General features: G+C 42.6%; 1 protein-coding gene across 12 annotated transcripts in view; it reads left to right on the top strand.

Moving 5' to 3' along the window:
* The window catches only part of LOC309624692 (uncharacterized protein), a 92,827-nt gene that overhangs the window by 60,274 nt on the left and 17,632 nt on the right, over positions 1–14,921 (top strand). For 6 of the 12 annotated variants that reach the window (XM_082383072.1, XM_082383070.1, XM_082383068.1 and 3 more), the window contains one exon: positions 707–749. The exons of 2 other annotated variants lie outside the window; for them this stretch is intronic. In XM_082383072.1, coding sequence (XP_082239198.1) covers positions 707–749 — 43 coding nt within the window. Of the gene's footprint in view, positions 1–706; positions 750–5,124; positions 5,195–5,993; positions 10,051–13,010; positions 13,046–14,921 lie in introns of those variants that run through there. 4 more of the 12 variants (XM_082383075.1, XM_082383066.1, XM_082383073.1 and 1 more) reach the window with 4 other exon arrangements.

Below are 14,921 nucleotides of genomic sequence, written 5' to 3'. Positions count from 1 at the left end.
AGATTCTTACAGTTTTTCTTGTTGAACTAACAAAATGCCTTACAGTTTTCTTCCCTCCCTTTACACATAAACACTGAGACTGAATGATTTTGCTGGATTCTTTAAAATTGGGTTTGTGTCATTTAAAATATCAGTGGTGGTCAGTAGCAGCGTGAGTGGAAGCAGAGGCCTGAGGTCAGTGTCTCCAAGCACTGTGTCCTGGGTTAGAGCTTATGCATTTGGGAGCTTATTTTAGTCACAGCCTTAAACTGAGTCCTGCTGAGTTTTCTCACTGTGGGAATGGAAGCCTGAGAAAGGGAGTGGTTCCATTATTCCCCGGAGAGAGGAGGGAGAGAGTTTATTCCTGTGGCTGCTCAGGTGGCCCCCACCCTCCTCCACCAGGGACTGACCTGGTCCCGCGGTTCTGTCTCAACCAGGAGAGCCTAGCGTGTGTTAAACTTTCTGAACGTGGCTCCTTTTGTCCTGTGGGATGCTGGCTACTTATCTGTACTGATTTCAATATTTGCGTTTCCTTCTTTGGATTCTTTTATCCATTGAATAGTGCAGCCATTTGACTCTAGTTTCCCTTAGTACTATATAATTAATTCCCAGTGTGAGAAATAACATTTTTGGTTTTGGGGGGCTTAAAAATCTAGGTTGATTGAGAGAAATGATGTCAGCAAGGCAAGAAAACTGTGGAACTAAATAGAATTTTTGTTCCTTTTAGGCAAGAGAACCTCAAGATGCGAGACGAATGTTTAAGTTTTCAGGTACATATTTGATTTTCAGATCAGTGTTTGTATATGCATGTCCCTAGAGAACGTTGAAATTTAAAAGGCTAAAGCAATTGATTTCCTTTTTTAATTGACGTGAGGAAAACTAATCAAAGCTTATGTAGATCTTTGAAAATCCTGCTACGTTTAAGGAGCTAAACCCAAGCCTCTACTGCATTATAATATTCTACTTATTCCTAAAAATAACCCCCATGAGAGATAAGAGTGGAAGGATAAACCAGGATGTACCTTGTTGTTTTAGTTAGCAGAGATTTGAAATTTTTCATCTTTCATGAAAAATTTATGGTTTATACTTTTGTAATTGTGTTTAAAGGAATTAAATCTTAGAATGGTTTTTTATATACAAAGGGTGAGAAATATTAGTAAATAGTAAATCATGGTATATATAAATTTTTCTGTTTATTTCAAAGTAACTCTGTAAGATAGGAAATTCTATTTCTGAATTGTAACTCACCGCCAATATACCCTGGTCTCCTTCAGCACTGTTACTCCAGCCACCCCCAACATACACTTTTGATTATTTATTGAGCCTCCTGTGTTTTTTTATATAAGAACAGGCAATTGGGAATACATATATTTGTTGCCCACCTTTGTCTTTGTAATGAGTAGTTGGAATCTGCAGAGTTGATGTTTGCTGACAGCTTACACCCCGTCTGTCCCTCTTCCCCTTGTGTCCCCACCTGGACAAGCTGTTAAGAAAGTCCTGGGGCTCCCTCCTCTGGCACTGGCTTCAGATACCAACCGCACAAGCAGAACTCTTTCCCTGCCCTCCCCCCCCATCAAAGATTTTTTCCTTGCTCAAACTATTAAAGTTTGAGCCTGATTAACAGGCTCCTGAACCTCCTAGGCCTATTTGTGTAGTTCTTTGTAAATCCATTTTTAGTAAGAACCCTGCTTTGTCAGTTGAACCAGAATCTCCCTACCCCCCCGTATCTGATCGCGTTCCCCCACTTTCACCACCCCTCAAGTGATGTGTGATCACCCTGGCCTGTCTTCAGTACAATCCAGTTAGGTCCGTTTAGTCAGAACCCCCTAACCCCTGACTATTTCTTTTAATTTTCCATCCCCACCTTGATCTCTGGCCATGAATTCCCACTCGTCCATACTGTATTCAGTGTTGAGCCCAAACTCATTTTTCACCCCCTGTGAAATCCCATCGCAGTGATCTCTATACCTGTCCCAGTGGTTCTGGGTAAAATTTGCTTTACCCTCTTTGACAAGTGTCATTGAATACTTTTTCTTTAACACCCCCTAGCCATGATAAAAGCCCAGGCCAGGATCCTTTCCTTGCTTGCTGAAGCCATTTCAGAGCTGCTTGAGAGGCGGTTCTTGCTCTCTTCTGAGACTCCAATTGTGTCATAAGCCTTATCCTACCCTCTGTGTGTGTGTGTGTGTGTGTATGTGTATGATATACCAGCATCAGTCTCAACATGGGAACCACACCTCTGCAGATAACCATAACAGTTGGTGCCGTAAGCGGCATGTTCAGACATGACCACCACTCGTGGGTCTGTCTTCTCTTGCTCTGACTCGCTCACCTGCTCTGCTGTCTGATGGTGGCCGGCACTGTGGGCTGCTGGGTGCTGGGGAGTTTGAGTTGTGAGCTGTGCTGCCCTGTTCCATTGTTAACCCCACCAGGACTCAGTTCTACGATCAGCTGACCAGTGTTGAAAGTTTCAAGAATTCCTAAGCCTTTGGGAGCAGGAATATGGGGTTGGGGCTCTTGAAGGAATCCTGGGTTGATGTCTGTGCCAGTGTATATCTGTGTGTTAGAGAGAAACTGTGACAGAGGCTGGGTTGGTCCCAGTGTACCCTGGAGGTGGTGGGAGAGAGGGACTATACCCTGTGCAAGAGGTGGGTCCATCAGGTCCTTGTTCCCGAAACAGCTGTCATTTAAAATGAGAAAGAGAAGGGAGGGGAACGGCAGCCATTAGATGGCAGGCTGAGTCCATACTCCTTATAACAGAGACTCACCAGGACCCTTAACTTCTGCTGCCACTGCCCCTGCCGCTACTGCAGCTAAGATCCTGACCGTCCAAGTTATACTGGGGACAACACTCATGGCACCCCTGTGGAACAGCAAAGGGATTAGTTCAAACCAGACTTAAGCCTGGGGTCCTTAAATTCTGTAAAGCAACCAGTTGTCACGGGGAAAGCTTCTAATCCAGGTGGTGTTGATTTGAGGCCCTCTAGAGGAGAAAAATATATAAATACCAGGGTAGAGAGGACACCCCTCCCCCAAGGTATATCCAGTGACACAAAAAACAAAACAAAGACAAGAGAGAGGGAATAAAAAAAAAAAAAAAAAAAAAAAAGGAAAGGCCTGCAATTTGACCCATTGGAAATCCAAAATATACTAAAAGAATCTATACAACAAAAAAGATAAAGGGGTACTGTTTGGTTTCTGGGGCCTCTACAACATAGGTTCTGAATTAATTTTGCCATCTGCTGTAATGCGCTAATTCACAAACCTTCATGCAACTAATCAATACCAGTTCTCAAATTACAGTCATATTGGGATCCTACTAAATTTAAGGAAGGTACCCCCGATAATCTTAGGGGAATTACTGAATATAAGATAGGAAACAAATAGGCATATCTCACCTTAACTATCAGCCAGCTCTTCTCTTGCCTAAATTCCTCATGGTCATAGCAAGCATTGTCCTAAAGTATAGGAAAATTCTGAACCAATGATTCAAAAATTAAAATTAAATTAAGTCTTTGCCACTTCCAAATTGGTTTCACAGAATGGGACCCCACAGACCTTATCCTCCAAGTAAATTATGTAACATGGCCCAAGGTTAATTAAACAGAGCCTTGAAGGATTGGAAAACATTATACAAAAGTTATTTAGTGAAGAGGTGATTATCCCCTCTTAAAAGGAGAAGTAAAGATATCTCTCCTTTTAACAGCCAATTTCAGCTATTCTTAAACCTGGAAAGAATGAATGACACCTCACAATGGGTTACTGCAAACTTGAGGCTGTGGTTACATCGAATACGCACCTATTTTTAGTTTCCAGTATTATGGAAAGTACTAACTCCATCCAATCAGCAAGTGGTAAATATCTTGCTGTCACAGGATTGGATGGAGTTGGCTAAGTCTTTTCTGTTCAGTGCCTGTTTCCACAGCCTGTCAGCTGCGGATAGCCTTCACCTCTGAAGGGACATGAACACCTTTACTGGTTACCCTCCAGTAACCTCAGTACCATTGCCACTGCACACAGTCTCTGCAGGCAGAGTCTGACCTGCATCCACCTGGCTCCATGAGCAGAGGTATAACATTACATTAATGACATCTCTTTGAGGAAGTTTATTTAACATTCATTCAGGACATACAGATATTGAAAAAGGGAGCTCATGAAAAGTGGATGGGCCATTAGCTCACACATACTGTGAGGCCCTGACACCATGGTTAAATTTCTAAAAATTATTTGGTAAATTCCCTCCCTGACACCATGAAGAAAGATCGTCCTTTTCAGCACCCACAGCATCTCCTAGGTTGTTATGATGTTTGAAGGCAACATATTCCTTGTTTACCAATTTTACTTCTATTCAAGAAACTGCCCCGTCTTAGCCCACACTTTATGCCATTGAAGCTGTAATTTCCACCAGGTACTAGGCTCTCCTGGAAATATAAGCTGTCCTAGGATGTGACCATCTGACCCTCCACGCAGCTGCTCGTTGTGGCTTGGGTCCTGGAAACAGCCCCCCACGAGCTCAGCACGTCTACTGAGATTTGAGACATGACGGTGGAGTGCAACCTGAGCCCTCTGGCATAGCCTACCTGCAGGAGGGGGCACCCTACCCCTCAGTCCCTTTCTAGATGCCACAGTTCTGGAAGAGGTCTCTTCGCCATTCACTATGATGTTACCTAGCATCTGAGAGGCCCAGGGGCCTGGTCTAGACTGTGGGGTTCATCCTCCCACCAGAACCAAGTGCCCCTGAGGTCCCACAGGAAATGATCAAAGATCGAAATGGAGCCAGACTCATTATTACATATGGTGAGATCACTTGTAAGTGTCCGTGTTTGTGAAGAAGTGGCACAGTTCCGTGAGGGCCTCTTGGCCTCATGGTTCAATGCAGTGTCGGTGGAGGGAACAGTTCCCGCCCACGGCCAGTACCAGCTCCGCTCTGAGACCTGACCTCCCGCTTGCTGTCACTCAGGCACGGGAGGGCGGGGCCTTGCAAACTGTCCAATCAGGGGAGTCACTGGTTACAGACGTGTGGGCGACGCTCCAATGACTACGTGGGGCGAGTGGTCTGCGTGCTCTGTTGCTCTTCAGTCGGGCCTCGACCTGGGTGCCTGATTTCTGCCCCTAAAGTCCTCAAGTGGCTCAACGGCATCCTCTGTTGCTGTGACCTGCACTTGCCACGAGAGTCGTGAGGTGGACAACGCAGAACCAGAGAAACTGGGAAAGGGTGAGTTGGGAAAACGGAAGCGGAAGGACCGGTTGGAACTGGCCTTGGTGGGACCCGGGCCTCCCCGCCTCCCCGCGGTCAACTCCGGAGTCTGCAGACCAGAGTCCACCCGCGGCGCGGCCGGCAGTCGGGACCCAGGGCGGCCTCTCTGCTCACTGCTGCGGCCGTGTCTACTCCAGATTGTGTGGTGTCCACGGGGAGGCTGATCACTGGACAATCGGGGACTCGGTGTCAGGGCTTCATGCATAGGTGGAGCTGTGGTCTGTGGGGTGCCCAGTCCCTCCTTTCTCCCTGGCGGGGGTGTGGGGACTCTTCTTCCCCTCACTTTTCCGAATGTTTGAGGAACAGGGTCACAAATCCACGACCCTGTTCTTGCACCCCAGCTCTTCCCAGAGCAGGCAGTAAATGCCTAAATTTCCAGATCTTTCCCCACGTTCCCAAATGCCATCTTCCCCTCTCCAGTTCATAGCTTCATAACTAATATTTATCCTCCGTGGTGCATTTTGAAGTACGCAGTATTGTTTATCATTCCTCCACAGAGCCATGGATGGTTCTTTTTAAAGATATATTTTTTGCCTGTGGATGTTTTACATGAGAGGAAATCAGAGATTAACCACCTGGAACTATGTTGCTTAAAAGCCTAGTGTCTATGTCCCCAGAATCTCCCTGGGCACAGGCATTCTATGGGAATCCTTTGGGTAGACATTCCTCTTTGGTGACTTTCCTGGGTGATCTGTCCTTTCCTCACAGTTCCAGGTCAGAACTGCCCCTGCGTGAGTTTGCCCCTTATTCACTTTTTTTTTTTTTTAATTTTATTTATTTATTTATTTATGGCTGTGTTGGGTCTTCGTTTCTGTGCGAGGGCTTTTCTCCAGTTGCGGCGAGCGGAGGCCACTCTACATCGCGATGCGCGGGCCTCTCACTATTGCGGCCTCTCTTGTTGCGGAGCACAGGCTCCGGACGCGCAGGCTCAGTAACTGTGGCTCACGGGCTTAGTTGCTCCGCGGCATGTGGGATCTTCCCAGACCAGGGCTCGAACCCGTGTCCCCTGCATTGGCAGGCAGATTCTCAACCACTGCGCCACCAGGGAAGCCCCTTATTCACTTTTTAAACTCTGTTTTGAAGTAAACATTTAAATATTTAATCATAGATCTTGATAGAAAATATAAAATATTTCCAAAGAAGCAAGAGACTCGTGAAGATAAGAAAAAATAAATATTTTATTATTACATTCCAGTTGTTTACATTTTTGTTTCTTTTTTCTTTTTTTCCCTTTAGCAGTGTAGGAACATTCTGAATTCTGGTGATTTCAAATTACAGTATCAGGGCTTAGACTTGCAACACCTAGAAGTGTGTTCAATGTGATTGTTTTCCGAACAATTTCTTTTTTTCACCTTTTTCTTTTTTTAATTGAAGTATAATTGACTTACAATGTTATATTGGTTTCAGGTTTACAACAGAGATTTGATACTTTTATGCATTACAAAATGATCAGGGTAAGTCTAATGACCATCTGTCATCATATAGAGTAACTCTAGTATTATCGACTATATTCCCTCTGCTGTACATTACATTCCCGTGACTTATTTATTTTATAACTGTAAATTTGTACCTCTTCATCTCCCTCACCTACTTCACTCATTTCCCACCCCCTTCCCCTCTGGCAACCACTAGTTTGCTCTCTATATCCATGGATCTGTTTCTGTTTTGTTTGTTTTGTTTTTTACATCCCACATATAAGTGAAATCATACAATGTTTCCAAACAATTTCTTAGCATAGAAATAATTATTAACTGACATATTTAATTTCTGAAAGGAATAGATATTTGTGGGGTTTTTTTGAACTAGAAAATTGCCTAAAAATTTCCTTCCATGCTTTACACATAAACACTGGATTGAATGATTTTTCTGTATTGTTCAAACCCTGGGTTTCTGTATTTAGAGTATCAATGGTGGTCCAGATCAACTATGTGGGAAGAGAAGCCCGAGGTCATTTTCTCTAAGCTAAGGCCCCCTTGAGCCTGCAAAGGGAAGTACTTGAAGGCCCAGTTTCTTCCTAGGGAGCCCCCCTCTGCACGTGTCCTACCTGCTCACACTCAGCACAGAAGGAACTTTTGTACCGAGAGAAGCTACAGAGCCCTGGAAAGCTGGGGATGAGCATGGGATGGTGGGTAGGGGGATGGGGAGGTGATGCCCTTTCTGAGGTTCTAACTGTGGCTGTAGAGGTAGGCTTGAGCTTCGCATCCACAGTGTAGGTGCACTTAGTAATCTGAGTACATTGAGAAAGTCTGTGAAGGTCAGGAGTTCTGTCTTCTAGACAAAGGGTTTATGAGTTGGGGAGTTCATTTGAATCACAACCTTAAATTGAATCCGGCCAAGAGTTTTCTCACTTGTGAGAACTGAAGCCTTAGAGAGGGAGTATTTTCATTATGCCCTGAGAAGAGGGTGTGCAGAGCTCCCAGAGTTCGTTCCTGTGGTTGGTCAGGTGTCCCTCCATCCTCCATCACCAGGGACTGACTCTAGGGGTTGTATTCCAGCAGGCAGAGACTGGACTGCAAGCTTGGGTATCTGGGTTTTCTTCTGAACTATAGGGAAACACCTGATTCAAACATTTGCATTTCTTTCCTTGTATACCTTTATATATTGAATATTGCAGCTCTTAACTTTGTTTTCCCTTGGTAATTTGTGATATTATTTCCTGTGAATGTATGAGATTTTTCTTTGTTGGGCTTTGAAAATGTAAGCTGACTAAGAGATACAATGGAGGTAAGGCAAGAAATTCTGGAACCAAACGGAATTTTATTTTTATTTTAATTGCTATGAGAAAAACTACTTAAAACTTATATAAATCTTTGAGAGGTCTAATACATTTTATGGATTAGTCCCAAATCCTGTTACCAACCAGGGTTCTAAGTTCTAAGAGGCCAGACAGGAAATTCAGGCAAGGCTTTATTGGGGCCCCTGCTGTAGCAGGAGGGAGCGAAAACAAGTAACAGGTTCCCTTGCGCGCTCCCTGGGGCGGTGGGGGAGTGGGCAGCTGGTACCTTATATGGGGTCGTTCTGGAGGGGTGGCTTAGGTGGTCTGCCTTCTCCTTTGGTGGTGCTGTGTGGGTTTTTGGTCTTTTTGTATCTTGTTGTTCAGAATTTGCCCCAGCTTCACATACATGCATTTTTGTTAGTCCCTTACAGTTTCTTTGTATTTTGTTGCTTGTCCCTTACAGTTTCTTTGTATTTTGTTGCTAGAGGTTTGTCCAGATGCAAGCACTGCAGCAAAGGGTCCCAGGTCCCAGCCTGTCTCAATCCTTAGTGCATTATATTACTCATAATAATAATGCATAATAATAATCCCCCAGAGTAAGATATAAGGAGAAACTATAAAGCTTCTTACGGTTTATAATGTTTATAAAGTTTGTAGTTTATAGTGCTTCTTAGTTAGAAAGAGATTTGAAATTTTTCTCTTTTTTATGGTTAAAACTTTTATAAGAGTTAGTGTTTAAAGGATTAAATCTTAGAATGGTGTCCTTATAGAAAAGTAAAAATTAAATGAATTAAAAATTGTTTTAAAAAGCAAAAGCAAGTTAATTAAAAAGTCTATTGAATAGACAAATATGGTTTTTATAAATTACTCCACTTATTTTAAATAATCGTGCAACAGCAAAATTCTGTAAGATAAGAAGGTCTAAATTAGACTCAGTGTCTGAACATTTTGTTTTCCTCCAGTGTTGTTGCTTCAGCCACCCCGAAAAAGCTAGTGGTGATCATTTCTTGAGTATCCTGTGTTTCTTTATCTAAAAAGAAGCATTTGCGAATGCATATTTTTCTTACCCATCTTTGTACTTGTAGTGAGCCCACGCTTTTTGATATTTGACTGCTCTCAGCTTAAGCCTCATTCCCCGTCCCACCCCGAACCCTACCCCGTGCTGCTTGAGAGGCCTGCCCTGCCCTCACCTGAAACTTCAATTATGTGACTCATAAGCCTTTTCCTACCCTCTATGTGTGTGTGTGTGTGTGTGTGTGTGTGTATTTATGCCACACTGGCATCACTCAACATGGGAACCACACCTCTGCAGGTGACCATACAGTTGGTGCAGTGAGCAACAGCATGTCCACACATGACCACCACCCGTGGGTCTGTCTTCTCCTGCTCTGACTCGCTCACCTGCTCTGCTGCTTGATGGGGGCCGGCATTGTGGGCTGCTTCTTTCTGGGGAGCTCGAGTTGTGAGCTGTGCTGCCCTGTGTTGCATTATTGACCATACCAAGCCTCAGTTCTAGGTTAAGTGGACCAGAATTGACAGTCGAGAATTCCTAGGCATTTGGGAGCAGGAGTATGGGATCTAGGTCATCCTTAAGTTAATCCTAAATCAGTTTCTTTGCCCAAATTATCTGTGCATTAGAGTGAATCTGTGACAGAGGATAGGTTGGCCCTAACCCATCATATCACTGATGAGAGAGGGAAACTATACCCTGTGCAAGAGATGAGCACATCGGGTAATTGCTCTGAAAGAACAATTATTTAAAAAAAGAAAGAAAGAAAGCATGGGGGAAAGGCAGCCATTTAGATGGTGGGCTGAATCCACACTCCTAATACCAGAGGACTTCCCAGGACGCTTTAGTACCTCTGCTGCTGCTGCTTCTGTTGTAACAAAGATCCCCACCATCAGGGTTATAGGGGACAACAGGCATGGCCTCACTGTGGCACAGCAAAGTTTAAGCAGCCCTTAAGCTTTATACCAAACAAAATTCAACTGATAAATTTAAAATATCTTATTGACTTTATTCAGTGATTCATGCATCAGTCAGCACCTCATCTAGCAGAAAGGAACTTCGAAGAGCTGCACAAAATGGAAGGCTCAGGTAGGCAGAAGGGAGTGGGGACAAAGAACTTTAATACTATGGAAAAGTGGATTGGTCTGGCAAGGTATCAATACTATTCCTTTAGGGGATAGGAGCGGTCTGTGTGGCAGATTACTTAACTAGTGCTGAATGGGTAATTCCTGATTGATGGTTTAAGATTCCATTTTGGGGACAGCTGAAACTGTAATTAACTTGGTTTGGTGACATGCTGCTTAGTATAAGTGATCTCATTTTGAGCCTGTTATCTTGTTTGTAACATTTACAAGGTAACAATCGTCATGGGAGATGGCACTTTTTTGTGGCTCTCTAGATGAAAAAATTTACAAATACCAGGGTAGAGGGAATACCACCTCCCCGGGAGTGTATCCAGTGACCAAAAAAACCCTGGAAAGATAGGAGGGAGAGAACAAAGGAAAAAGAGTACAGAAACAAATGTCTACAGTTTGACCCAATTGGAAATTCAAAATATCCTAAAAGAATTTACACAACAAAAAGACTGAAAGGAAAGACAAATAAAAAAAATTTTTTTAAAGAAAAAAGATATGAAAGGACACTATCCTGCTTTTGGGCCTCTACAGCACAGGTTCTGAATTAATTTTACCTTTTGCTGTAATGCACTCATTCACAAACCTTCATGCACATAATCAATACTAGGGCTCAAGTGTGGGATACCTGGGAATCCCACAAAATTTAAGCAAGGTATCCTGGATAATTTTAGGGGAGTTAACTAAATATCATAGAGAGGACAAATGGATATGTTTCACCTTGACCATGAGGACTAAATTCCTCTTGGTCATAGCACCCATTGTCTTAAGATATCCCACACTGAGCAGAGGCAGGTCTGAACCATTGAGTTATAAATGAAATTTTAATTTAGTCTTTGACACTTTCAAATTATATAGGGAAAATGGAACCCCACAGGCCTTACCTCCCAGTTAAATTATTTAGTCTGTCCCACTAGAAATTAAACCTTATATTGGGCCTTGAAGGATTGAAAACCATTGTGTAACACCTTTTAATGAAGAAGTGATTATTCCCTCTGCTTCTCCTTTTAACAGCCTCATTTAACCTGTTCTTTTTTTTTTTTGGCTTGTGGGATGTTAGTTCCCTGACCAGGGATCACACCTGGGCCCTGGAAGGGGAAAGTGCCGAGTTCTAACCACTGGACTTCCAGGGAATTCCCTTAACCTGTTCTTAAATCTGGAAAGAATGAATGACACTTCACACTGGATTACTGCAACTGTGAGGCTGTGGTTACACACAAAAAAACCCTACTCCCAGCCCCCAACATTATGGAAATTACTGGCTCTACCCATTCAGCAATGTAAATATCCTGCTCTCCCAGATTTGGCTAAGTCTGTTCTGTTCACTGTCTATTTCAACAGCCTCTCAGCTGCAGTTGCCTTCACTTCTGAAAGGATATGATACACCTTCACCTGGTGCAGTTGCCTTCACCTCTGAAAGGATATGATACACCTTTACCTGGTTACCCTCAGGGAACCTCAACACCACTGTGAGCACACACAGTCTCTGCAGGCAGGATCTGAACTGTAGCCACCTTGCTCCAGAAGCACAGGTGTGACATTACACCAATGACATCCTTTTCTGAAGACATCAAAACATAAAAATGCTGACAAAAAAGAGCTCCTAAACAGTAGACAGGACATTGCTGGTATTTGATGTGAGGCTCTTAGCAGCTTGCTTAAATTCCTAACAATTATTTGGTAACCTGGGGCCCACTCTCCCTGACACAGTGAAGAAATAACTGTTGTCTCTCTCAGCACCCACAACCTTGTCTAGATTCTTCTGGTGTTCTGGAGGCATCTAATTCCTTGTTTACAAATTTTCCTTGAGCCCATTTATTACTATTGTACATTGGCCCACCTTGAATATTCCCCCTACAAAAAAAACAAAAAGGCTCTGGACTCAGGCCAAACTGCCAGATGACAGGCACTTCCCTTAGTGCCATCAGACACTGATTCACAGTAGAGGGTTCAGTGACCTCGTCTTCTGCCTCTGGAGTTACCGTCAGTAACTGCCCTAGGCTCCACACTATATGCCATTCGAGCTGCAGTTATCCCTTCTGACAGAGCTGTGCTAAAAACAGATAGCCCTGAGCATGTGACCCTTCACCCAGATTCCCACTATGATTTGGGACTTGTGAACAGCACCACAAGAGCTCAGCTCAGCTATGGAGACCCCCTTCAGGCAAGATACAGCTAAACCTGGGCCCCCTGCCATAACCTACCTGCGGGAGGGGTGGCCTCCCCTCTCTTCAGTCCCTTTCTGAAGAAGGTCACCCCCTTCCCAGACCCCTAGGCTCCCTGTGAGCTCCTTAGGATTCCCTGAGTGAAAAGCAGTGGGAGTTTCAGACATTAGAAACAACATCTCCACATTCATACATGATCCAGCTCAGGCAGGGTTGCTGCTTTTCATCCCTTATTTGGGACATCCTGATGAAGGATGGGACTCAAGAGTGCACAACTGACCAAAAATCAGGCTGTCATCTGAGCCCTGATCAGCAACTGGCTTGGACAGCGTGTGTTTACAGACCCCTGGATGATTGTCTAAGAGTTTGTGGTAAAAGAATTCTGGGAATCTCTTGCCTAACAGGCACAATATAAATCAAGGTAACACTTGTCTGTATATGTACTCAGGCCTCGCCAGGACACTCTTACCCATGTCAGAGTCCCAGGCACTACTGATAGTAACCAAGGCACACATTTCACTTCTCAGAATATCCAGGGCTGGGCTGTGGAACACGGCATTCAGTGTAGTTTTAACCTCTCTTCCAAGTCTCAGGGTCCAGGCCTCATAAGAGCACCATAATGGCTTACTGAAATAACTTCAAATCAGTTGAATGAAAGATGGCCCTTTTCAGTTATCAGTCATCTGAGATGAATGTTCTTTTTTTCTTTTCTTTTTTCTTTGGGTCTTCTTTCCCCACTGATTCCGCCAAGCCTGTTCCCTTGGCTGTGGTTTCGCTGGATAGTAGGTAGGGTGAGATGAATGTTAATGTATCTGTCTTTACCTTTTTTTTTCCTAACAGACTTTTATTTACAGCAGTTTTTGGTTTACAGAAAACTTGATCAGAAAGTAAAGAGTTCCCACATAACCCCTGTGCCTCCACGTAGTTTGCCCTATTTTTAATATTTTGTATTACTGTGGTGTATTTGTTACATTCGATGAACCAATACTGATGCATTAAAATCTACATGTAAGATGGTTTTGATTCTGTGTTATACAATCTCTGGGCTTTGACATCGTGAAATGACATGTGTCTATCGTTTCTGTATCATGTACTTTCACTGCTCTAAAAATCTCTTGTGCTTCACGTCTTTATTCCTCCCTCCCACCCCAAAATCACTGGCAACCAAGGATCTTTCACTTTCTCATAGTTTTGGCCTTTCCAGAACTATACAATCACTTAGCAGTCTTATTTTAAGATTTCTCCATATCTTTTTGGCCTGATACCTCATATCCTTTTTTAAAAATAATCTTTATTTTATTTGTAATACTAAGTTTATATCTTATCACTTTCATGAGGTTGCTTTTTTTGTTGTTGTTGCTGCACCGCGTGGCATGTGGGATCCCGGACCAGGGATCAAACCCCCACCCCTTGCAGTGGAAGCACAGAGTCTTAACCACTGGAGCACCAGCGAAGTTCCACCTCATATCCTTTAGTAATATTAAATATTAATAATATCTTAATAATATTAAAAATATTTAATAATATTTCATCGAATGGATGTTCCCATGGTTATTTTTTCTGTTATTTATTGGAGGATATCTTGGTTACCTGTACGTCTTGATGATCATGAATAAAGCTCTTATAAAAATTTGTATGTAGGTTTTTTTATGAACGTAAGTTTCAACTCATTTGGGGAAATAGGAAGGAACCTGCTTGCTGGAGTGCCTGGTAAGAATAGGTGTAGTTTTAAGAAACTGCCTGTTTTCCAAAGTAGGCATATCATTTCACATTCCCACCAGCAGTGAGTGAGGGTTCATGTTGCTGCACATCTTCTCCATCGTTTGGTGTTTGTTCTTGATGTTTTGATTTGAGCCATAATAGTGTCTAGTAGTATCTCATTCTTCTTTTATTTGCAACTCCTGTTGACATATGATGTTGAGCATCTTTTCTTACGCTTATTTACCATTCATATATCTTCTTTGGTAAGGTATATGTTCAGATATTTTGTCCATTTTTAATTGTTTGATATATTGATTTATAAGAGTTCTTATAAATGGACATGTTGCATACCAGTCCTTTATCAGAGAAGTGTGTTACAAAGATTTTCTCCCAGACTTCAGCTTGTGTTTTTAATCTCTTAACACTGCATTTCACAGAACAAGTTTTCATTTTAGTGAAGTCAAACTTACTATTTTTTTTCTTTCGTTGATCTTGCTTTTGATGTTGTTTCTAAAAATTTATCACCAAAGCCAAGATCACCTAGATTTTCTCCTATGTTATCTTCTAGGAGTTTTGTAGTTTTGCAGTTTACATAAGATCTATAATCCATTTTCAGTTAATTCCTGTGGAAGATTTATGATTTGTGTCTAGGTACATTGATTGATTACGTGGTAGGGTCTTTTTGATGTTGTTTTTGTTTTTGGCAGGTGGCTATCTAGTTTCCCTGGCACTATGTGTTGAAAAGACTGTTTTTTTCCATTATATTCCTTTTGATTCTTCGTCAAAGATCAATTGACTATATTTGTTTGGAATGATAGGAAAGCACTGACTTTTGTATATTAACCATTTATGATCTATAAGAAGGCATTGACTTTTGTATAACCATTTATCCTTCAACCTTAATCTACTCTCTTATTTTAGTTCAAGAGGTTTTCTTTGTTATTGTTGATTCTTTGAGTTT

Source organism: Balaenoptera borealis (assembly GCF_965194805.1).
Source record: "Balaenoptera borealis genome assembly, chromosome: 2".
NCBI classification, from domain to species: Eukaryota; Metazoa; Chordata; class Mammalia; order Artiodactyla; family Balaenopteridae; genus Balaenoptera; species Balaenoptera borealis.
The sequence above is the reverse complement of the archived record's forward strand: the minus strand, read 5'-3'. Positions and strand labels throughout refer to the sequence as shown.